The sequence below is a fragment of the Pempheris klunzingeri genome, chromosome 8 (assembly GCF_042242105.1).
Source record: "Pempheris klunzingeri isolate RE-2024b chromosome 8, fPemKlu1.hap1, whole genome shotgun sequence".
NCBI classification, from domain to species: domain Eukaryota; kingdom Metazoa; phylum Chordata; class Actinopteri; order Acropomatiformes; family Pempheridae; genus Pempheris; species Pempheris klunzingeri.
Genome location: NC_092019.1, coordinates 19,281,151 through 19,306,159, shown reverse-complemented (window position 1 = coordinate 19,306,159; position 25,009 = coordinate 19,281,151). Strand labels below are relative to the sequence as shown.

General features: G+C 38.6%; 3 protein-coding genes across 4 annotated transcripts; 2 read left to right on the top strand and 1 right to left on the bottom strand.

The window, feature by feature from the left end:
* The first annotated feature begins 6,223 nt into the window (after nucleotides 1-6,223).
* On the top strand, nucleotides 6,224-12,012 carry LOC139205567 (meprin A subunit beta-like). Its single transcript, XM_070835825.1, has 15 exons — nucleotides 6,224-6,271; nucleotides 7,215-7,236; nucleotides 7,373-7,417; nucleotides 7,662-7,693; nucleotides 7,779-7,875; nucleotides 7,957-8,074; nucleotides 8,183-8,361; nucleotides 9,124-9,342; nucleotides 9,455-9,613; nucleotides 9,752-9,970; nucleotides 10,613-11,053; nucleotides 11,183-11,347; nucleotides 11,546-11,654; nucleotides 11,768-11,821; nucleotides 11,896-12,012. The coding sequence occupies exons 1-14, from the start codon at nucleotides 6,224-6,226 to the stop codon at nucleotides 11,793-11,795; spliced, it is 1,881 nt and encodes a 626-aa protein (XP_070691926.1). The 3' UTR covers nucleotides 11,796-11,821; nucleotides 11,896-12,012.
* A 2,039-nt stretch (nucleotides 12,013-14,051) lies between these two features.
* LOC139204866 (meprin A subunit beta-like) lies at nucleotides 14,052-18,841 on the top strand. The gene is made up of 10 exons (XM_070834885.1): nucleotides 14,052-14,127; nucleotides 14,382-14,499; nucleotides 14,864-15,042; nucleotides 15,488-15,706; nucleotides 16,129-16,293; nucleotides 17,052-17,282; nucleotides 17,418-17,870; nucleotides 17,982-18,155; nucleotides 18,276-18,381; nucleotides 18,763-18,841. The coding sequence occupies exons 1-10, from the start codon at nucleotides 14,052-14,054 to the stop codon at nucleotides 18,839-18,841; spliced, it is 1,800 nt and encodes a 599-aa protein (XP_070690986.1).
* A 1,426-nt stretch (nucleotides 18,842-20,267) lies between these two features.
* tomm40 (translocase of outer mitochondrial membrane 40 homolog (yeast)) lies at nucleotides 20,268-24,581 on the bottom strand. 2 transcript variants are annotated; one of them, XM_070835249.1, is made up of 9 exons: nucleotides 24,513-24,581; nucleotides 23,607-23,830; nucleotides 23,243-23,403; nucleotides 22,634-22,735; nucleotides 22,417-22,522; nucleotides 21,844-21,966; nucleotides 21,533-21,609; nucleotides 20,908-21,010; nucleotides 20,268-20,776 (listed from the first exon to the last, which is right to left on the bottom strand). In XM_070835249.1, exons 2-9 carry the CDS (start codon nucleotides 23,809-23,811, stop codon nucleotides 20,637-20,639), a joined length of 1,017 nt encoding a protein of 338 aa, XP_070691350.1. In that variant the 5' UTR covers nucleotides 23,812-23,830; nucleotides 24,513-24,581; the 3' UTR covers nucleotides 20,268-20,636. The 2 variants fall into 2 exon arrangements, with proteins under 2 accessions (XP_070691350.1, XP_070691351.1); XM_070835250.1 differs by having other exon boundaries at nucleotides 24,519-24,563.
* Nucleotides 24,582-25,009: the final 428 nt, after the last annotated feature.

Below are 25,009 nucleotides of genomic sequence, written 5' to 3'. Positions count from 1 at the left end.
ATGTGTCCACTTTAGTGATAAATTCTGGTATTAATTTAGAGTCATTGCATTGCACCACATGGAAGCTTTTTTTTTTTCCATAGAAATATTTATAAAATATGGAAAAGCACTTAAAATCAATAGAAAGAGGTGTGCTCTATTTGTCCAGTGTAGAAATAGAGTTCTTGTTGAGCTTTGAGTTAAATAAGTGTGTCACATTACATGGAAGTTATTGTAAAAAAAAAAATCCAAATAAATTCCGATTTTTCCAAAAAGTAAAGTAAAAATAAAATCTGTCATGTTAATAAAAATATGTATTTAAATCCAATATAAAGAGGTGTGTACTAAAATGCATTGCAGATCATGCAGATAATGCTCTGTCTGCATTCAGAGCAAATGTAAGAGGGATGAGACTTTGTCTGTCAACTAACACAGACAAGTGTTTCCTTTGGGGAGATAAACAGAAGCTGGAGGAATGAGGAACACAAATACAGGATTATGTTTATGTAATATCTATTTACTGATCGTGACTTAGATATCCTGACACACCTCTCTGTGTGAAGGTGATCTTTCCTGTTCCTTTCATCCTTTCATCACACGTCAAAGTAGAAAAAGAAAAAGAGTTTTCAAGCAAAATGAAGCGTGACTCAACTAACTGAGGCAGTGCAGTTGCGTAAATGTGGTTATACCGTTAACCACTAAATGTTCTGTTTTGGGTCCTGGACACAGCCCTATTTATCAACTATAAAATATATACCATTATGGTCATTTCCATATTTTGTTGCCTTTATCAAATGTGGTAAAGACTAAGGTTGTCACTTCTGTACTGCTCGAGACATTGGGTTTTATTGGGAAAACAATTGTTTGATTACAGCTTAAGAACAAAGCAACAAGGGTGAGGACCCAGGCACAGAGTCACAGCCAGAACAGGTTCAGTTAAAGAAGCCTCACTGGAAATGACAGATGGAAACACGGTGTGCGGGTGCTGCAGGGTCAAAAAAAGGTAGTAGGTAATCAGCAGCTTAAGGAGCAACTCAACATGAAACACGTTTTTTTAAATTGGTAAATTGCATGTACAGTCTTTACTTTATTACACTATCTACTGATCCTGCATGATCCTACTATAGTGTGCATTATCACAGTTGTTATTTTTAAATCCAGAAATTCTGTCCATGTGAGCCCCCCCCTCCACTAAATCTGTGAAAAATGTATGATGTACCCTGGGGCATGGGAAACTTGTGAAGAGGTGTGTTCAAGCTAAAACGAGGTGTTGAGTTGCTCTTTAACAGGAGCGGGGTGTGAAAAGGACACACAGGTGCAGATTCAGGTTCAGGCACTGGTTGATTTTGTACCTATCACCCTTACCCGTGCAGCAGTGGGTTGTGTAAGATCCCAAACGGTCAAAAAGCAAGTGAGGAAGCAAACACAAACACAAAGGTTAACCTTCCTCTTGGGTTAGTTTCCTGTTACCACCTCTTATGTTAACGGGTCGGTTTTGACCCGTGTCTTAAATCAGCTGTAAAATACACTAAAAACAAGTATTTATCATCCAATTTGTTTCTCATCTCTTGGTTACCTTCTTAGGCTTCCTTATCCATGAAAATATCAGTTGGGCCTTTTTTTGTCAGTATACCCCTCGATTTCAATTAAAATTTTTTTTAAAATGAACCTCAGGAGAATCATATAAATTAATAAAAGGTTGTTGTGTTACCTGAGTATTACTGAGGGGATTTAGAACACCTCTCTTAAATAAATTTGTTTTGTTTATTTTTTCATTTTAACATTATTGACTATAGTAACATCTATGGTGTTACAGGTCAATTTCGACCCATATATATATTTACTTCAAGAAAAAAGCAAAAAAGTTTGTTTTTTTTCAGCAATAAAACTTTAGTACAAACACAAAATGAAAAGCAGAACAAATATATTTATATATGTATAACATAAATATAAAAAAATATAGATTTGCTAGGTCAAACAAACAAACCAAAAATGTTATCCAGAACTTGGCTCACTGAAAATCTTGTTCTCATTTTTGCATGCTGCAAATTGGAAATGTGAAGTCACTAACTCTATACTGAATTGACCTCACATATCTCGACATGCTCGTTTTTGTTTGTTTTGTCTTTGTGCAGGTGTACTGGAAAACAAGGCAAAATGAGAATACTCTAAAGCTCACATGATTGGGAGAGGAGCTGGCTGTCAGTGTGTTGGCTGACAGTGAACTTATGATTTCAGTTTTGGCTCTAATTATTGCTTTATAATCTTACTTTTATAACTGGGTCGAAACCGACCCTAATAACACAAAGGTCATAATTTCAACTAGAGCATTTTATAATTTAGTGAGAACAAATTTTTTTGTTTTATTTTGTTGAAATAGAGGTTCCTGACAAAGTCATAAAGCCTTGATGCAATAAACAAATTTATGTGGTTATTCTATGCATTTAAAACCTAAAACGGGTCGGTGCCGACCCTAACACAAGAGGAAGGTTAAACCACAACATGGTGTTCAATACAAAATTTGTCTACAAGGCTTTTAGATGATAACGTCCTCTCCGTCACTGTATGGTCGCCTGCAGGATGATGGTTCTGTTGAAGGTCCATCAGATGGAGGTTTTATATTGTTCAAAGTAGCACCACTGGTGTGTATGCACGTGTCAATGTGTACTTGCATGTCCCTTCATACAAAGAACACACAGACAGGTTTTTACGGTATGCACGCAGCTGCTATTTTTCAACTTATAACTTAGATGACAGGTGAACAGTGGTTTGTCTGCTGGATTGTCTGGTATGATGCGAAAAGTACAGGATGTGCTTTATTAGTGGCAACGGCATGCGTTCAGCTACCCTCCTCCTCCTGTGTGTGTTGCAGAAAATTTGCAATCCAAAGTAATACAAAAATTGTAAAACCTGAAAATGTTCTCCCGTGTTTTTATCAGAAAATATGTGTTTTATACAGTTCTGCTGCTGAGTGTGGTTTTGAAGCAGGCATCCCCCTATGAGGCACATCACATTCATTTTATATTCAGATGATGCTTGTAACATAACACTGTGACCAGATGCTGCATCATTTATCTCACACGTCCATTTGCATATGTCCAGTTCATCTGTAGGAGGTACTAGAGGTCATATAAAGCGGACTACAGCAGATTTGTAATTAAGAATAGTTGGCTCATGGAGGCCTGTAACAAGAAATACGGCAATGTTTTCTTGGATTTGACTTTACTCATCAATTTCATAGATAATCAAAGCATCAAATTCATCATTCATCAAATTTATGAATAGCACATCAGGAGCAATCACTCATATCCTACATACTGAACATGGTGTCTTTTACTTGCTGCCCTCTATCACAAGGAGCCGGGGATGAAGAAACTGATCCAGACATTGTTGAGATAAACTAAGGTGTGTTTAAAGATCCATATTTGATTCAAACTATTACTTTTTGCCACTTAAAAAGACAATATATGGGGGAGACAAACTAATGACTGAGCACTATTGCTGTAAAACAGTACACTTGCACATTACCCTCAGTTGGACATATTGCTTCTTGTTTGATTATGAAATGTCTAATCGTTGGAGGCTTCTTCATGTACTGTGGCACAGATGGAAAAGCGGGCAATGATGCCAAAATGGAGAGCAGGAGACCAAATCCAAACGAAATGGTTTCCATGCCTCCAGTTTTCCTACTTTCAGTGGCAGTGATGTGGACCAACTCAACAGAATTTATGACAGGGAAGCAAAGGAAACCATCTATTTAATGAAACAGATCACAGGTGAAGTACATCTATCTCTTTGCTTAATTTCATAGTCACCAAAAGGATATCAGAGACGTTTGTCCACTCCAAAAGTTGTGGTGTGATCAATATATTGAGGTTGACAGCGTTTGATTGTATTCGAGTATAATAGAGGTTTTTTTAATGTTCTTTTATGCTTGAGGATAATGGTTTTAAGCCCTTCCAGTGAGAGCATGTTTTGTCATTCTGTATTCATTTCATTCATACATTTTCCAGGTCCACCAACAACTCAAAGGCACCTCCATCACGTTACACTGGGCGCCAGCAGGCTCATCCAGATGGGCTTTGAGGCACGAAATGGAGCTGGAGACTCCCTGGGAGGTTTTCATTCGATCACGTCATATCACACCCCAATACCTCCCCCTTAAATCTTCCCTTAAGCAACTCTGACGTGGATGTAATTGGTGTTTTATGTATTTGTTATATTACGTATTTCTGTGTTTATTGAACCTATTATTGGACTGGATGATGCTGATGTTCTTCAAATGGCAAAATACATTCACCTGTACATGTTTGTTATCTTTGCAAATGCTGCGATCTTGACAAATAAAATACAATAGATTTCTGTATGTTTGAACAATGCTTGGCCATGCATCATTTGAGTGGAGCTGGGGTTACCATTCAGTCTTGTTCTGCCATGGTGTCTGGACAAGTTACAGTGAAGTTACAGCCGACTGAACATCGCAGACATTCCTCGGGTGTTGACCAACTTGTGTTCTGGGACACTGACGCAGACAGATAATAGGGGAAGCTGCCTAAAGCAACTTGAAGAGATGTACATGACAGCAAAATACACGTTACTAATGAATATGTTGAAAGGTTTGCTAATACACTGTCTTGTCAATGGACAGTATATGCCAAAGAATGTAGAAATGCTTGTATTACACAACCAGTAACACCTCCTACCTATTTTAACAGCATTGGAAACAGCACAATGACCATTCTTCCATTATTGTCATCATCATTTGCAAGCAGGTGCGCTTATGTATCATCCCATATTATGCTTGTCTACATGTGATGCTGCTGAAATGGTAAAATCAGTACATCTGTACATGATGGGATTTTGATGACTGCATTATGCTAAAGCGCTCGACTTTATTATTTCATATTTTTGAGTTCTATTTTGTACAATCCTGACAGATCTTTTTTTTTTCTGTATCGCATCCTGTTTTTTTGTATGTTTATTTTTTTCTTTTCTTTTTTTGTGTCCCAACAAATCAGTTCACAAGTCAATTTTCTCTCAGTTTGGTTATTTCTGAACCTCTGCAACTTTAAAAACCAACAGGTTTTATCGAAGAATATACCTGCTGGTTTATTAATAATAAAAACTGAAATGCACCACACACATTACAAAATGTCTGACTTACAGTAATACCAAACTTAAAGTTTAAACATTATTTTCATCAATTTACATTTGCGTAAACATAACAGTGTTGTAGCATACCACTCCATCATATTTTGTACACCTGCTTCAGTCTGTCAGGGGCTAAAAATAAATGATTTTATAAAATAAATAAATAAAATAAATTATTTGAATTGCTTCAAAGGATTACGTGGTACCCATTGTAGCCCATTTGCAGATCTTTTGCAGCCCAAGGCAATCTCCTGGACCAATCCAGGACTCTTTGTGCCTACCAGACATTTCAAACGCATAAATAGGGTAAAAAATATTAAAGTTTTCCATTAAGCTCAAGGCAGCACTAGCAGAAGAGTGAAATATTTTGTACAACAATAGGACTTCAACTGCAACGTGTAGAGTGACTGCTGTCACAAAAACTAGATCAACCAGTTAGGGGGGCTTGTGTCACAAAGTACATAAAGGTATGAAGAAAACATTGCACCTGAGGTCTGTAAACATTTAAATGAAGCTGAAACGACAGTTCAGAAGTGAACACATTAAAAATTAATTGAAATGAAAAATGTCCCTGTTTTTACACTTGCACACCAACAGTTCAAGGTATTTTAGATTTCACCTGAGATTTTTATTGTGCAATAGTGTCTAAGTCTTTCTGATTATGGGGCACTGAAAGAGTATTATTTGTCTGAGAAATAATAATACGCCAAATTCTTGGAAGGCCTAGAGGAGAAATGCTAATGTTTAATCAGGGTTTTAGTGAGGTGAGTGTTTGTGGAAGGACATGTTTGGCGTCCTGTACAAGACCCTACCTTCACTTTCCTAAGAGGTGTAGCTTTAGACACATTTTGTACCGAACTGTAGAGAAGACTTTTAGAAGACTTATGTATTGGAGGCGCAAAGGTCTGATCAAAAATAAACCATATATTCAACAATTGAGGATACTTATTTGTGAGGAACGTAGTGATGCATCATTAAGATTGTTTTTATTATTTATTTATTTTATTTAGGATTAATAATTAAATATTTAACAGTTATATTCCATCATCCACTTTACAGCTCTCTGCCATCTTGAGGACATTAATTGACAATCATGAATAACTGTGTCATTGTTCTACTGAGCATACTTCATCTTGCCATGGTAAGTACATTCATATCTTTTATTATTATTATAGAAAGCTGCATGTATTTTAATGTGAATTTACTCCAGTTTGAGACTCTGGTGTACGGTAGCCAGGAGGTGCAAAACAATTTTACAATACGAGAAACACTTTTACAAAGCTGGAGACAAATTTACATTTTAGAAAACATTTTTACAAATCAGAAAACAAAATTACATTGCCATAACACATTTACAAATCCTGAGACAAATTTACATTTGAGAAAACAATTTTACAAGACTTGAAACACTTTTACAAACGCCGAGACAAATTTACAAGTGACGAAACACTTTTACAAGCGGCGGAAACAAATTTACAAGTAACTTTTTCAACCGGAAAGGGAATGTACCGCGTTAATCGGCTTATATGTTCGCCACAAAACGGGCAAAAGACCGCTTGACTGCCGTCCATCGTGGGTACATTCCCTTTCTGGTTGAAAAAGTTACTTGCGGCCGAAAACAAATTTACAAGTAACTTTTTCAACCGGAAAGGGAATGTACCAACTGTCGAGTAGAACCGGAAGTGATAAGGAGTTCATGGCGACCCACGATGGACGGCAGTCAAGTGGTCTTTTGCCCGTTTTGTGGCGAACATATAAGCCGATTAACGCGGTACATTCCCTTTCCGGTTGAAAAAGTTACTTGTAAATTTGTTTCCGCCGCTTGTAAAAGTGTTTCGTCACTTGTAAATTTGTCTCGGCGTTTGTAAAAGTGTTTCAAGTCTTGTAAAATTGTTTTCTCAAATGTAAATTTGTCTCAGGACTTGTAAATGTGTTATGGTAATGTAATTTTGTTTTCTGATTTGTAAAAATGTTTTCTAAAATGTAAATTTGTCTCCAGCTTTGTAAAAGTGTTTCTCGTATTGTAAAATTGTTTTGCACCTCCCGGCCACCGTACTGGTGACATCTGATCTATTCATTTCCAGTCTCTCGAGCCGTTGTTAATAGGTAAGTCTTTTTTTTTTGTTTAATAGAAAATAAAGATCAAATATTAATTGACATTAAAAAAGTATGAAATAATATTTTTATTTAATTTACAGATATGGTGTAAGCTTGTAACACATGTAGTCTGGTCTTTTTTAAGAGATCGACGATGATGAGGACTTGGACATAACTGAAATAAACGAAGGTAAGTCAGAGTTTTAGTTGTAGTTAACAGTGAATTTGAGTATATAAATGAGATACTATTCCCTGCCTACAATGGAACTATAGAAACATACCATGAATGACAGTCAACAGATACTGAGTACTTTGCAAATGAGTAACAGTGGCAAAGAAAATTTGTATCTATCTACTATCCATCAACTATGTTTTTTTCTTCTTTTTTTTTTCTTCTAGTAACAAAATCTATAATTTTTCTGTTTACCCTCCAGGCCTGGATTTATTTGAGGGTGATATTATGGAAGTAAGCAACATTTCTTATCATACTTTTTTGCTGAATAGCATGTTGAGTTTGTTCCATTTGATTTAATGTCTTTCATTCACACAAGGAAATTAAGGCAGAAACCAGGGTCACCAGGAATGCCATTTTGAATAGAAAACAGCTTTGGGACAACCCGGTTTCTTATGTATTAGAAGACGGCCTTGGTGAGTGAGAGTCAGTAGACCCCTTTCCTTCATCACTGTTGCATTGCTCATTATGACTTTGTATATTTTCTTTGAGCACAGATATGAACGCTAAAGGAATCATTCTGCAGGCCTTTGAACACTTCCGTTTGAAGACATGCATTGATTTCAAGCCCAGACAGTCCGAGGAATATTACATTTCAGTCAGAAAGAATCCAGGGTGAATATGTTTTTCCTCCTTACACATAATCTGATAACTTTCAATTGTGGCAGTCTACCCAAAATGTATTACTCTGCCTGATAAGTGCTACTCTCCTCCTCCCTGCAGGTGCTACTCTTATGTTTCAAGGATTGTTAAAAGTGGCCAGGTCGTTTCCATTGGCAGGCGATGTGATCATCTTGGTATAGTCGAGCACGAATTTCTTCATGCTTTGGGCTTATATCATGAACAATCAAGATATGACAGAGACGACTACATAACCGTTATCTGGAAAAACATCAAAGATGGTACAGTAACATCTCCATATTTTAAGACATCTCTCAAATACTATAATATATAATATTAGATTACAACACTCTGTGTATTAACTATTCCAAAGGTGTGGAGCCCTAGAGTGGCAATAGAGAGAAAAACATGTCTATGAAGGCCATGTTTTATTACAATGAGTGATCAAAATGCTATTGCATTCACACCAGACAGAATTCATGGCCACTCTGATTAATTATTGGCCACAAGATGGATTTCCTTCCCATATCTTGATATCTTTGTGCTGTGATTGTCGTGTAGACAAGCCAGAGACACTATTGCTCTTGTCTGGGCGCTTTCCGAGGCATGAACCAATGAGGGATGCAAAAGGGCTGAGCAGAGGACTCCAGAGAGCGTTTCAGACTGCATTTCAGTGCCGGCTCTCTGTGGGACGTGGGAACAAATTTTATATGGTGGCCACAAATTAATCAAAATGTGACAATGAATTGTATCCTGTGGGCACACAATAGCATTCAGATCAGTCACTGTCGTGAAATGTGGCCTCAACATATATTTCTTTTTTCTCTTTATGGCCTCTTCGGGGCTCTGTACAAAGGCTTGCTGTTTTGTATTTTTGTTCAAATCATAATCAATCAGATTTAGCATTTTAGATTTAATTAGATTTCTTCTCAAAATAAAGCACTTGACATTTTTAGATAAATAATAAACCATGAAAAAAACATTTAAGTATTGCACTGTTACAACACATGACGTGTCTGATTATGTGTTTTTCTGGTCCACAGGGTACAAGGGAAATTTTAAGAAATTAACCATAAATTCAAGTACAACATTTAATGCTCCATACGACTACTTATCAGTGATGCACTATGGCCAACATTACTTTTCAAAAAACTTGGGAAACACAATTGTCACTAAGCTACCTCAGTATCAGGACAGAATTGGCCAGCGTAAGGAAATGAGCCCCACTGATGTGTATAAGATCAATCGCCTTTATAACTGCAGTAAGTTGTAACTGTTTTCATGATGCTGAAAACGCACTAGTCATAAATTACTCAAAAAGCCATGCTTGAAATATGCAACATTATGATGCATGTTTCTGATGTGTGACCACAGACGCATCAGTTTCTTTTATGGAGCATTGCAACTTCGCCAGTGTTGATATCTGTGGGATGAGCTATTGTGAAAAAGGTTCGGTCAAAGGTTGGAAGAGAATCAGCGCTGCTGTTGAAGGACCTTTTTCTGACCACACCAACCTGAAGAGGGAGGAAGGGGGTAAGGCAAGATAATATAAAATATGTAAGACCTGTCCCAACAAACCAGATTATTCTTAAACTCAACAGCAAATTGTGAACATCGTGGGGGTTACAAAAATTACTAACTGACAAATGCTCAAACCTAAACACTCCCCAGGTTACTTCATGCATGCTAGCACAGCGTCTGGTCAGAAAGGAGACTCGGCCTGGCTGGAGACCAAGAGGATGAACCCAACTAGGGAGTGTCACGTTCAGTGTCTCCAGTTCTACTATTACCATAGTGGAAGTCAGTTGGATCAGCTCAACATCTGGATCAGAGAGTTCCAGGATGAGAAGGACTCTACAGGAAATATCCGTCTCATGGGTCAGATCACCGGTGAGGATAATGGACAGTCACAGGACAGGCTATGAGGGAAGACTATGCTCTGTACATAAGAGCTTAATACTAGTGTTGGCATGCTAATGTGGTCATAGTGACAATGCTAACATGCTGATTTTTACAGCTATAACCGTGGTATATCTGCAGGAATTTACCATGTTAACCATCTTAATTTAGCATGTTAGCCTGCCAACATTTGTTCATTAGCAGTACACATAAAGAACACCAGACGCTGACAGGAATGTCATTGGTTGGTATTTTGGTTGTAAACCAAAATACCAAATTTTATGGCAGTAGTCAAACATTCCACCCAAACCACAAATGTTGATCTTATGGTGGCACTAGTTAAAGAGTCAGAGGGTCATTAGGAGTCATTAGGAGTCATCCTCTGAGCACCGTGAATGTCTATTCCAAATTTGATAGCCATAAATCCAACTGTTGTTTACCAAAACTCAAAAATGTAAACCTCATGGAAAACTCACTGGGTCACCAAAGTCATTACGATTCATCTTCTGGGGTTAATGAATGTCTGCATCAAAAAACAAAATGTAATGGCATCCCTTTCAGGAATTGTTGAGAGTTTGCAGTCAGAAACAAAAATCATGAGCAATAGTTGGTAAAAGCTTTTTTCCCCTCCAGGTGAACCAGCCTTTGATTGGCAGTTTTACACGGTTCCTCTGAATGCTGCCAAGCCTTTCCAGGTTGTGTTTGAGGTGCGTAAAGGAAATGAGGACTCCTCGGGAGGCATTTCTATTGATGACATCAACCTATCTGAGTCTGAGTGTCCACACAATGTCTGGCAAATCAATTACTTTGAAAGGCTTTTGACAGGCACTGACTACAACAGTTATCTAGTCAGCCCGCGGGTGTACTCTACAGAAGGTTATGCCTACCAGATATTAATTGCTCTACGAGAGACTTTTTTTGGAGTTTATTTTCGTTTAGTGTCAGGTGACTATGATTCAACACTGGAATGGCCTTGCCCATGGAGGCAGGTGACCTTAATCATGCTGGACAAGAACCCACACATTCAACAACAGATGTCCAAACAGATCACTCTAACCACTGATCCATCGTCCTGTGAGTCTATTACAGTGATATCTCACTGCTCCGCTGTGACTGATAAGTTGATTTATCAATGCAGCCATCTGTAATAATGTCACCACTGGCATGTATTGGTAAGCAAACATGTCTTCTGTTTTTCTGAAGCTGTATTTGACAACCCCCGCAAAGTGGGAAGACATATCAGAAGCAGCAAAGAGTCTTTATACGTGAACCCAGCCTATGGGACGAAATCCTTCCTCACCCTGGAGCAAATTAGGAACCGAGACTTCCTAAAGGGGGACACTGCTGTCTTCCTCTTTTCAGTGGCAGGTGAGCTATTATGTCTCATTCTAATGAGATTTTTAATGAGTAAATTTTTGATGCTGCAGTGGGAATTCTGTCATTAGAATTTTAACTAATGTTTTAGTAAAACAAATCCACTACTTATATTCTGTTCTTAATTTCATATGCAGTTATGCAGGCTTTTCTTGTTAAAATTCCATTTAAATGAATTAATATTGTGTCCAGACATTTCCAGCCTGCAACATAAAAGCTCTCTGCCTTGTCCAAAACTTCCACCAAGCAAATTTACAACCACCTACCCAACCAACTATTACAAAGGCCCATGTGAGACGGGGTATGTTCAAAAGACTTAAATACGTTGTTACGTTTGTAATATCATAGATTTTTGACAAATAATTATGAAATCTTCAGTTAGGTAACCTGAGCATTCAGTTTGTGATTCTTCAGGTTGGACACAAAAGCTGAATCACACTGAATCTGCATTGGACTTGCCTCATAATGGTAGGTTGTACTTTGTACATACTGTGGAATTGTTCTGAATGTATTTGCCACCTAACTTTATCTTGTTTTGTTAGGAAATACACAGCAAGAAATGGAGATTCTGTCATTGTTCCCACGACAGGACAGTCATCCTTCCACTTTGAGCTTTCTACCTGTTCTTCATGTGGTCTCAGTTGTTGTATGGAATCAATGAAACAAACTAAATCACCTGCTAATAAAGAGATATTTCACATCACAGCTTTTTTGTGTGTTATGTTTACTTGCCGTACATTTAAATAAAATTTTCTTCTAATTGTAAATCATACTGCTTTCTCAAAAATACCATTTTTTACCTTATTATAAATAAGATAAAATTATATCATTAACAAATTGACGATGAAACAAGTAAGAAGTCCTTCAACATAGAAAAAGGATACATAAGACAACAATACAAATCCGAGAGACAGTATGGCATCAAAGCTGACAATCAGTGGCATACAATGGGTTAGGGTTTGTGGTCAGTAGTGTACAGAATTTTCAACTAATTTGTCCAGGTCTACTGCATTTCTGTGAAGTTTAATTACATAGTGAGATACATAAAACAATCAAGAGGCTAATGCTTTACAGCAAGTAAACATGATGGGAAAAAATGCTGATCAAATAAGACACACAGCATGACAGCAGGATATAGTTAAATGTTACTATTGTAGTTGCTGTAACTCATGTGTACTCAGTAGAGTCCAGTTCTTCATCAGGTGATGTGTGATACACTTGTTGTGTGTTTTACATCTGATTGCCTCAAGGCCTTATGATATCCTCCACACTAGGCATTTGTAGATATAAAATTGTTGATCACCACTTTCATTGAATTTTGAGTGGTTTAGTCAACTTTGTAACACCCATAGTGTTCCCTGTCAAAAGTGACCGCCATAGGAAATTAATGGATGAAGAGGAGATTTAACCGCAGATTGAGGAAGATGTCTCAGAAATTGAAGAAAACATTTATCCTGATTTTGATCCGGACTATTATGAGACTGACAAGTCAACAGATGGCGAGGAGGTGGCACCTGAGGAACAAGCACGTGAGATGACATTCCACTCCACTCCAATTTTTCAAGAGGAGACTCTTCCGTGCAGAGCTTGAGAAAGCTTTAGTGACTCTTGGCAGAGATAATGCATTACAGTGCTACTTGTAAATGTAAAAGGACAGCTGACTGCAGACAGACGTGTTTGTGCAGTAAAGGAATTTCTTAAGATCCTTTGTGTGCATTTAAAAAAAATCTGATAATAACTTGACACGTGAAGGTAGTAACAAAACGTCACTATGGCCCTGCATGCATTTCTGGGTGGGTCTTTAAACCCTCTTAAATATCTCGTGTCACAGCCAAAACCTCTCATCCAGTTGAGGAACAGACAATCAAGCTGACAGAAGGGAAACAAAGGTGGGAATTTTCTATCCTCCTTAAGCACAAATTAAACAAACTATTTTTGAAAAATCAAAATTTTTAGTAGCTTTATTGCGTTTCAGTAATATTTTTGAATTTTGTTGCCTCTTCATATCATTTCTGTTGTATGATTTAAGCTTGGTCCAAGACACACGTCCAGCAATGAAAGGCTACATTTTCCTTGTTGTGAACTTGGCAGTTTCATCAGCATTTTTCCTAAATGCAGTAAGAATATATTTATATTTGTACTTTATTATTATAATTATTATTATAATTATTATTGTGATTCTGCATGCCACACTTAATAATAATACATTGCTTTTAAACATTGATCACATTATTACATGTGTTGATGTGATCAAATATGTATTTTCTTATAGACTGGACCAAAGATAGTGGGTAAGTTGTACTATGTAATACTTTTCATTTTATTTAAAAAATTTAACATTCTTTTAATTTCATTATTTTTAATTAGTCAATGTTACTTTATAAGGCAGCATCTCATCTGTTTTTGTAGAAATTGGAGAAGACAAGGACATTACAGAAGCAAACAAGGGTAAAGTTATCTTCATATCATTAAACAGACTCTCTGGTGAGATTGTTTGGTCAACAGAGAATCTTTGTTGTTGTGCACCATAACTGATTGATTTTCCCCGGACTGTTTATGCTTCATCTTAGATTCAGTACATGATGATATTCTGGAGGTGAGTTTAGCATTTTTGTTGTGAGTTGTTAAAATGATAAATGTGTATGCACGAATTGTTTGTCTCACTCAATACATTTGTTATACATGTTAGCCTCCAAATATGCAAAGGAGTTCCATTATTGCAGAGAACAGACTGTGGACATCCCCGGTCCCATATGTTTTGGAAGACGACCTTGGTAAATATAATTTTTCTTGTATAATAACCAAGAATATCTGTTGGTGTACGAGGAGCACGCATATGTCACAAGTTCGTCAAATGGTTGCTCTGCTTAGGGAAGTCAGTGAAATATTGCACAACCAGCAGCACATTGAAGTGAACAAAGCTACTCACCGTATGATGATGGTTGAGCTCTTGCATCAACACAATGTGTGATTTATGAATTGCATTTAGCTTGTCATTTCTTTGTTCTTCCCTCGTGCACAATGGAAGAGATGAATGCTAAAGGAGTTATCCTGAGAGCCTTTGACCAGTTCAGGTTGAAATCATGCATTGACTTCAAACTAAGGGACTCTGAGGATTATTACATCTCTGTCCAAAAGTTAGGCGGGTATGTATTGCATTTTTCATTCCTAGGATTTTTTAAAATGTTTCTCATCATTATCTTTGTCGTTTGCTTCTTTTGTCCACAACAAGTCAATCTACATTAGGGCTACAAAGACTTTCAGAGGTACATGTATGTGATTGACCATGTTTGGTATTCTTTGGGCATATCTTTGCAAATGAGTCTGTATCCTTGCAGATAGATACAGAGGTGAGGTAGATCAGTGCTCACTATGTGAAAATTTAGCGTGCAAGTTTTTAGGCACATATTTTGTACTTGCTTTAGATCCCTTATTAATGCCCCTGGTCAGGTCAGCTATATGAAGGCACAAACATGAGTGGTACTGATGTGTGCCTTTTTCCCTTTTTAGATGTTTTTCATATATTGGGAAAGTACAACCCAACGGACAGGTCCTCTCCATTGGGAGGTACTGTGACGGGATTTCCACCGTTGAACATGAGTTCCTCCACGCTCTTGGCTTCTACCATGAACAGTCCAGATATGACAGAGATGATCATTTGACCATTGCATTCGAGAACATCCAAGCAGGTTTCAGGAAGACTTTCATTAAAACATTTATTGTCCTATATCTGTGTTACGTCAAGGTGTAGCAAGGATCTAGAGAGGGCCGCAAATGAAGGATAAACAATAAATTCATAATTGTATCATCAGCTTAGAATGATCAAATTAAAAGCAGGGTTATCAAAGGTATTTACAAATAACCAGTCAATTGATCAAATTATGTAAAAAGTAATTTATTAACAGTCAAATCAAACAATAAATACATTGCATTGTTCAAAAATAATTTATTGATATTTTTAACAATATTACGAATGTTTGTGTTGGTTACTTTTCCATTTGCCACCTTCTATCATTTGAAATGCCATTTAAACTTGAAGTAATCAGTGATTTTCATTTTACATTTTTAATCAATTTTATTGATAGGTTGTTTTATATGCTGTAATTGACAGTTGCTTTTATATGTGTCATCTAGGTTTCGAGAATAATTTTAGAAAAGTTAGCGATGAAGTCAGCACCACCCACAAAGTCCCGTACGACTATTGGTCAGTGATGCATTACGGCAAAAATGCATTCACCAATGGCAATGGATCAACAATTATCACCAAAGATCCACAATTCCAGGATGTTATTGGTCAAAGGCTTGAACTGAGTCCCAGTGATGTTCTGGAGCTGAACCTCCTCTACAAATGCAGTAAGTACTTAGAGTTTAAAGGGACCAACACCCAGTTTTAGGAATGTTTCAGGATTGTGTTAATGAATACAATTAGCCAAATCAGTGTGAACACAATGTGCCACCAATCATTTTACAAGTCATCTTCACTTAAAGCTGTGGTAGGTTGTTATTATGAAAGCACAATAGATTGAAGCTACTAACTTCATTTTCCTACATATGTTTCCAGAGAGCTGCCTCCCCCAGCTGTAGTTCTTAGAGATATCATTATACTTTTTCCAGCCCAGACACTTTTTTAGGAACATATTTAGGAACTTGGGAACTTAAATTGTGGTTCAACCTGAGTTATCAGGGCCTAAATTTAATCAAATGCTATTTTCACCCTGGTGTAAATTTTTGCTATTTAAACCCTTGTGTCTTGTGTTCTTTATTCACCTCTACAGACTCAACCATTGCATTTAAGATGCACTGTGGCTTTTCTGATGGGACCAAGTGTCAAATGAATAGCTGTTCACAGAGTAACAGTGGCTGGGAAATAGTAACAAAAGTTCCCGGAGGTCCTAGCTCTGACCACACCAGTCTACCCAATGGCAAAGGTGAACATCATGGTAAGAAAAAAATTACGTAAAATTAAATTAAGTAAGTCTATGTCTATGCTCCAACCAAGCCAGGGACCTCTCTCTTTCCCCTCATTTATCATAATTTTTTCAACTATCATGTATCTAGTAGAGGCATAAAGCCTTTATTACAGCTTTTTACCAAACAACTAAGTTTAACTTCTCTTTGAAAGGCAGGATCTACAACTTATTTTAGAAGCATTTTTGTTAATTGAAATTCTCATAACAGCCTGACAGCAATCGATAAATGAAATAGTTTGACAAAAAAAAAAGAAAAAAATCTGGTGTCTGTGGCTGTCACAGGATTATAATAAATGTAATTCGAACTGAATTAACCTACCCGCCTACCTGCATGCGTGCTGCAAGTGCACCTATTGTGCATGACCAAAGTCAGCGGCTGTGTACAGAACAATCGAGGGACCCGGCAGCGGCAGTGCCTGGTCTTCTTGTGGACTCGTCCACCACCAGTAACGATAGCCCAGCAGCACGTTCATGTATCGTGGGGGAGGAAAACCTGGAGGGAGGGGATGGGACATTTTTGGTTGGATACTTTCAAAATCCAACTACTTTTGCTAGTTTCTCCAACATTGTAGACTCTGACTTTAAAAGAAACAAATGTGAGCTTGAGGAAAGTCTTGCAACATAAATGTCACTGATAGATAATTTACTTAAAGTCTATATGCCGTACGTGCAGATATTACATTTAAAGGTCAGTCATAACGTATAAACTTTGGACAATACCACTATAGGTCAAGATCCAGGTTACTTCATGCATGCTAGCACAACATCAGGTCAACAGGGAGACTCAGCCTGGCTGGAAACCAAGAGGATGAGTCCCAGTAGGGAGTGTCATGTCCAGTGTCTCCAGTTCTACTATTACCACAGTGGGAATGAGTTCGACGAACTTAACATCTGGATCAGAGAGTTTGAAGATGAAGAGGACATCACAGGAACCCTCCGCCTCATGGGACAGATCACTGGTAATGTCAAGCTGTATGATTATCTGGTAAATCGTATCTAAGACCCTGATGAAGTCAGAATAAAAGCTATATATGATAGTGCACCCATTAATATTCAAGTAATGCAATTCGGTCATCAAAAAAATCTTCCTCCAGGTCCACCAAAATCTCACTGGCAGCTCCAGCACGTTCACCTGAATGCCACCAAGCACTTCCAGGTGGAGTTCGAGGTTCGTAAAGGAGCGGGAATTTCATCAGGTGGCTTCTCAATCGATGACATCAATCTGTCCGAGATCGAATGTCCACATGTAACCATGCAGATCGATGATTTTGAGAACGTCCTAGCCAACAGTAAATATAGAACCACTTTATTCAGCCCACGGCAGTACTCCAGAGGGGGCTATGCTTACTCGGTTGCGGTTGTGCTGTACAAGACATATTTCGGACTGTTTGTGCGACTCTTGTCTGGGGAGCATGATGATCGCCTGAAGTGGCCTTGCCTACAAAGGCAGGTGACTTTTCAAATGGTGGATCAGAACCCCAACATCCAGCAGCAAATGTCCAAGCAAAGGAGTATCACCAGTGACCGAAGCGTATCCAGCTCTGATGGTTAGTTTACAATATTAAAACATTCACTAACTCTTGAATGAAAAGCCACCTCCTGAGTGCACCACTCTCTGGTTATTTACCATTAATCTTCTATATGCTTCCTGTAAACAGGTTCATATTTATGGGACAATCCTCGTACGGTTGGAACTCCATTTGTAGATGAGAACAATGAGACCATCTTTGCCGGACCTCTGCTTGGCAGGAGCTACTTTGCAACTTTGGAAGACATGAAATCCAGAGACTTCCTCAAGGGAGGGAGTGCTGTTTTCGTCTTCAGCTTCCAAGGCAGGCTCATAAAAATGTTTTTACTACTAAACTTGATTGTAACTGCTCTGCTTGGAATTCTACAACAGACATATTTGAAATGTCTAAATCACTAAGAGTGAAACTCTGTTCTTTTGCTAGATCTCACTCCTCTAGTTCATGGAAATGCTCTGCCATGTCCACATGTGGGACCAGTGAAGATCAGACGTCCTCCTACTGATCAGGATACCGGCCCATGTTCATCACGGTATGACGTTGTATTATAAAATTAAGTACAATGAGAGAACAAAAACTTAAAAGATTTTGAATGTAGATTCTTACATGCCTTTCCAATGATGCTATGCATTTTACAGGATCGTACCCACTACTACCACTGCTACTACTACTACTGCTGCTACCACTACTGCTACTACTGCTACTACTGAGCCACCTCCCGAAACAACAGACGACAGGTATTCACATTTAATCAACGCTTTAAACTTGCAGAACCTGTTGGAATTTGTCTACCAGTTCAATAAATGACTCTGTAGCTTTACAATCGTATTTCCCCAAATAAACTACAAGGTGTGACTGGGACTTGTCCTAAGCGTATCATTTTATAAAATCCTTACCTTTGTTCCCCCTGTAGCATTTTTGGCCTCTCTCCTGGTTTGCTGGCTTCTCCTGTCCTCACCCTCCTGCTGGCATTGATGCTTCTGATACGTTGATGTGTGTCCCCTTCATCCATGTCTCACCTCTGCACAAGGACAGAGCCAGCAAATGTGGGTACTGGGTAAAGAACTATTCCCTGTATATTAGAAGTAGCTGTTGAGTCACAACTTATAACAGCATTATGTAGAACCTAAAAAAATGCCTGTAATGCTTTTCTTTTTGTGAACACATATTTTTTAGTATTTGGATGATCATCTGTGGGTTAATCTTGAAATTGTACTATTTTTCTTTATTGGATTATTGGAAGTATTGTAGTTCTTGGAAGACAGACTGCTTACAGTACGACATGGAATTTTATAGCTATTCCTGTACAGAGGTTCTTGATTCACAAAAATGTTTTATTTGAGAATTAAAGAATATGCCTGCAATAACATGCTTTTATTTTTTGTGGGATCTTGTAGTATGGGATGTTCTGATGCTTTCAAATAAATGTTTAGAACTGTTAACTATGTTTAAAACTAACAACTGTACAACAAAAATTCAGAGGTCACCAATGTGAAATAATCATGATGCACATGCCACATAACTAACAAAAAGTTAGCTCAGCCTCTACAAGAGTCTCACAGCCAATGCAATTAATGCCAAACATTACTAAAATTTGTAGTAGTAGTTTAGTTTTTATACATAGCCGAGTTGCTTGGCCATGTTTCCACATCGGACGTATGGATTTTTGGATGCAATTCTTCCATGAAGACCACGTCTGGACAGACTTCCCCAGACAGTAGATGGGTGTACCTGGGTCCTTCTGGTTTCTGCTAGTTCTGAGCTGATGGCACTGCTGGGCATCTTCTGATTTCGAAGGGAAGGAAACATTTCAACCGCTGCACTAAGTTTCCTGGGCCGACCACTGTGTCTGTGGTCCTCAGCGTTGCCCGTCTCTTTGAGCATTCTTCAAAAGAGCTTGAACAGCACATCTAGAAACCTCAGTCTGCTCTGAAATCTGTGTTTCAACCGAAACTGATGATCATTAGCACCTGTTTGGTATAACTGCTTAATCATACACCTGACTATAATCCTACAAAATCCCTGACTTTGTGCAAGTGTACCTGGAAGAACTGATGCTGTTTTGAAGGCAGAGGGTGGTCACACCGAATATTGATCTGATTCAGATTTTCCTTCTGTTCGCTCACTCTGTATTTTGTAAATTGATAAAAATAAACAATTTTATATTTCTGAAAGCATTCCTATGTTACATTTCTTCACCCCTGCCTAGGACTTTTGCACAGCACTGTATATCATTTACTGTTATTCTATAACATTCATAGTAGTTTTCAGTTGAATCAGCATCTCTGACACGTCAATAAAGACAATTGCACTTATAACAGTGTAGGATGGGTTGCACTGGACTAAATTATACTTTTCAGATGAATAATCAGTCTGAACTCTGCACCCAATTCTTCTATAAGCAATTACAACATTCAGTTCTACAAAAAGTAATCACATTTATTTCAATCCATCATACATGATCACCATATATTATTACTAACCACTTACTTTGATTTTCACATCACATGTTCTCATGCATCACTGATGCCCTCTGATATGCATCTCTCTAGCCTCTGGGTATATCCAATACACCATAAAGGAAAGACATTTGTGCTACAGAATGTAGGCATGGCTTAGCCCGTCCTGGCTCCTTGGTAGTTGTCTTTGTCTCTCTGTTTGCCCCAGAAATCACAGTTGTGAGAGAGTCTCTGAATTCAATTTCTAAAACTTAGTCCAGGTTCCTGTGTGTCTCTGTGCCGGTCCAAGCTGTGGCCTGTGAGGTGGCTCCAGGCAGCCTCCGCTCCTCTAGCCAATGGTGACACCGAAGCCACACTGGAACTTGTTTTTGCGATGGTTGAGGAAAGCCCCTAAGGCCAGTGTGAGAGGCAGCGGCAGCAGTTTCTTTTCAAGGGTCGCTCCCACCACCCAATTACTGTCAACTGTGCCTGTTGGGAGGAAAGGTGAAAAAGTGGATCAATCCCTATTAAGGGGAAAAACTACATGTATTTTGTAATGTTCAAATGAATAGTCACTTATCTTATGTTTCCATGGGCATATTCATACTGTTTTTATTTACCTTTAAAAAGCAAGTTAGCTTTGGGAAGGTCCAGCTGGTAACCGAAGGATGTTGTGGTGTCTTGCATCCTTGTGCTGGCTTCAAATTCAACTCCTATCTGCAGCTGTATTAGAAGACAGAGAATAAAAGGATAGGTTCACATTATTTCAAGTCTATCTTAATACAATAAGCCTAATACCTAAAAGCTTATTGAAATCATTTTTCATTGCTGTATTTTGTTCTCCTGTCTATTTAAGAGAAGGGAGACAAAATTATGAAATGCAGCTGAAGCTAGTATGAGGTTTCCACAGCCTGACCTGGACATATGAGATGGGTATTTTCCAAAGTTACAGTCGTTCAGTTTTTTTAGTATAAAATTTCCTCTTTAGGTTTCTCTGGTCAGCGGCCATGCAGTGGAAGCGTAATAACACACAGAAGGAATTTACAAAGACTACAAAGACTTTAGCTGACAGCCAGTACAGATAGGAAAAACAAGCACAGCTAATAATAAAACTGTTTCAATGTACATATGGGCACGTGAGTACCATTTTAAGACAGTCTTGAGAAAATGTGAACTAATATGGGAGAAGAACCACGACCAATGGCCAGAAATACATCCACACACACTTTTACTAACGTTAGGTACCTGGTCATTGGCTTTGTGATAGTATGTAGCGTGAGCTCCTGCACCTCCCAAAGTCAGTGTAGCTACGTAGTTTTCACCTGAGGTGAATAAAAGCAAAAAAAAAAAATACGATGAACATCTTAACATGGAATTCGACACCACTTCTGAAGCTGATCACGCGACAGTAAAGTGAATTAAAGTAGCTTATAAGTACTATGAATACAATTCTAGAAAATTGTCTAAATATCAAATTATGAAGTTAACAAAGCAAGATTGTAAAATATGAAGAAGTCTTGCACTGCACAGTTCAATAAGCACGGGGTGGATTTTACCTGTGTACCTGCCCAAGAGGGAGGTGACAGTTCCTTCCTCCCCTGGTCTCCTGTGGTACACTAGCTCACCACCCAGAGCCAGTGCTGGTGTGATAGACTGAAGATAGTGGGCCACCAAAATGCCTGAGGGGAGTAGTAAAAGAGCTTCCATGATATACACAGCATAGTCATTACTCGTCCACTTTTTTAGTTTGAATTTCTTCCCCTCTCTCAGGTTTTCTTGCACTTTCATTTACATTTTTTTCTAATTCCTGGTATTTCAGCTTTTCATCTTCCTTCTTCTTGATGCTCAACATCTGCCTCCACTGCTGTATTCTGATCCTTGTTGTTGTCCATTACCACAGGCATTTAACATTAATATTTTCTTGGTACCAACAAATTTAAATAGCACAAAATATTGAAAACAGCCAATTTTATTGTTGATTGTATTTTAGGGCTGCAACACACAATCATGTTTTTTTATTATTCTGTCATTTTTAATGAATTGTTTGGTCTACAAAATGACGCATAATTGTGAAAAGTGCTCTCAATTACCAATATATACAACAAAACCACCACTGAAACCAATCTTACCAGATCCAACAACTATGTCTGGGTTTCCGAGCGTCAAAGCGGAGGTGAAGTCTTCACCGCGATACTCCAGGTCACATTGCCAATTCACAAACTTATGCTGCTGAGTCTGCAAACACACAGAAAGTGACATAAAATTCTGAATTCTGTAATGACATTCAGTATTAGTGGCACTTAAAAGATGAAAAACAAACAAACAAAGATCTTTAAATCTACATACCTGGATGGCGATTTTGGAGCGCACAGCAGAGGTGAGCTGGTGGATGATCTGGGCGTTCAGACTGCCAGTATTGTCCATATCTCCAACCATGACTGGGAATGACTAAAGCGGCACAAAACACACTTTGATCAGCTCTGACGCCATGTGGGTAAGATATGAAACTTTGTCGTCTGTATTAAAAAGTAGATGGCATGGAGCCTTGGGCTGTATAGCTTTTTGACTATCAGTGTGAATGTTGTTGAGCGGTATTCATCAGTGCTTATGTGCTCCTTTGGGGGGAACTAACTATAACCAATAAAGTGCTTAATATTAGAACCCTGGCATTTTTCCTGCCACTATGCATGAGTATTCCTCTTGTCTTTGTTCATTCCTGATACAAATTTCCAAAGACAATACGACATAAAGAAAGCAATTTATGAAGTTTATGAACACATTACCAGTCCTCTTTGATCAGTCAGAACAATTACAGGAAATTCAGTTTTCTCCCATTCATGGAGCAAAGAAGCAACTAAAGAAAAGTACACTAGACAATATTCAGACTTCTACCATGACCAGGAAGATTTACAACCCAAAGTTCAAAATGTCAACATCATTTTAAATGATCATTACCTCTGCTGGTCCAGTCTGTTTACTGCCTACGTAGGTGGAACCAAATCGATAACCAGAATCAGCCATGGTACTGAGGGTTACAGTATGGCTGACCTGGAAGTGATTACTCAGGCCCTTGTTGACCACTAACCGCACCCCTTCCATCTGCAGAGGAAACACCTCTGAAACAGAAAAAGGGGGAAAAGAAAAGTTCTATGTAACTCAACATTGGATGATTATTTAAGCCTTTGCCAGTGTGACATTAACAACACTGGTATTACAATGCTATGATCATTACTTCAAAAAGGTGAACAAATGTGAGGAATAAACTACAAAGTCACAACTTGCTGCACATCTTACAAAAATCAACAGCTGGTCTTCTAACCTTTACATTTGCGGTGGCACTCCTCATATGTGCCTGGGTTTGGGAGCGAGGAATCTGCTGATCCAGAGTCAGATGCTGGAGGGACGGAAGACACTGAGGGCATAGTGAACCCTGGAGGGACAGACACCGCCCCTGGGACCCCTTGACTACCTCCAGCTGCAACTGGGGCAGTACTGGGGGAGGCGGCAGCCAACACACTGCCCATGCTCTGAGACAGTAACACACTGGAAAAGAGATGGAGAGTGGATGAATAATTTATCCAGTTCATTAATTATATTGATGAAATTTAATCACATAGCTGCAGCTTACTGACAGTTAAAGCAGCCCCAGAGAGGGTGAGTCAACATGGCACACATTGATTTGAATGACTTGCAAGGTTTAATATAAACACATTAGTACTCTTAGCATACAGTTACCCTCTCCTCACACAGTACATCTAATGTACTTGAGCTCAGTTAGCTCTCTTACTTGCATTCAGCTACCATTAACTTCGCTAGCTGTAGTGACTGATCTGTCCCACTGGCATCAGCTGTAAGTTACGGCTGGTCGGTTGTAGCTAAGGCCCACTTTAGTCACACTGTCGACACGTAAAGGAGATAACAATAAAACCTGGCAACCACAAGAAACATCGAACTGTTACTCGTGCTTAGCTACAGAGACCACATTAGGCGATAAGCCAGTAGCCGGCAAAACTATGCGCTAGCAGTATTTAACCCGTGGAGGCTAATGCAAGCTAGCAGGATTGGTTGGTTAGCTGGGTGGCTAGGTAGCCATGTGGAGCCAACCACGAGATGTGTTAGTCTCCATATGGAAAACACGGCGACTGAGATCACAGTACGTGGAGAACTGACGCTGTCGACTCTTCTCATAGAAATACTCGTGCAATTTTATGGTTTAGCTACTCACGCTTACGGTTTGGGTCCAGGGGGGGTAGTTCAACACCGGTAAAGTTCACGACAACGTCCGTGACCGTAGTTGACAAGTGCCCGCCTATTTCCCGTGACTCGACCATTGATTGGCTAGTGTACGTCTGACTTGAACCGCCATTGGCTGAAATTACGGCTGGTACCGCCCTCTCCTGGTGACGTACGCAGGGTTCATTCGCCTAACATTCGCTTCATTCAATCTCCCACTGAATGACATTCCAAGGGTACACCTATTTTAGGGGCCTGAGCGTGTGATCACACTAATAAACCTAATCACGTACACCGCCCTATTTCATATACAAGTAAAATGTATGTTTTTATAGGCATATTAATAATATTAATAATAACCAGGGCTTCGATATGTGGTTTAAATCAGTAAATGCAATACTACATTTCAGATTTGTGGTTTTTAGCTGCATCCTGTATCTCCAAACACCAATGAGGTCAGCTGGGTGAGAATTCTGAGGAAAACCTTTT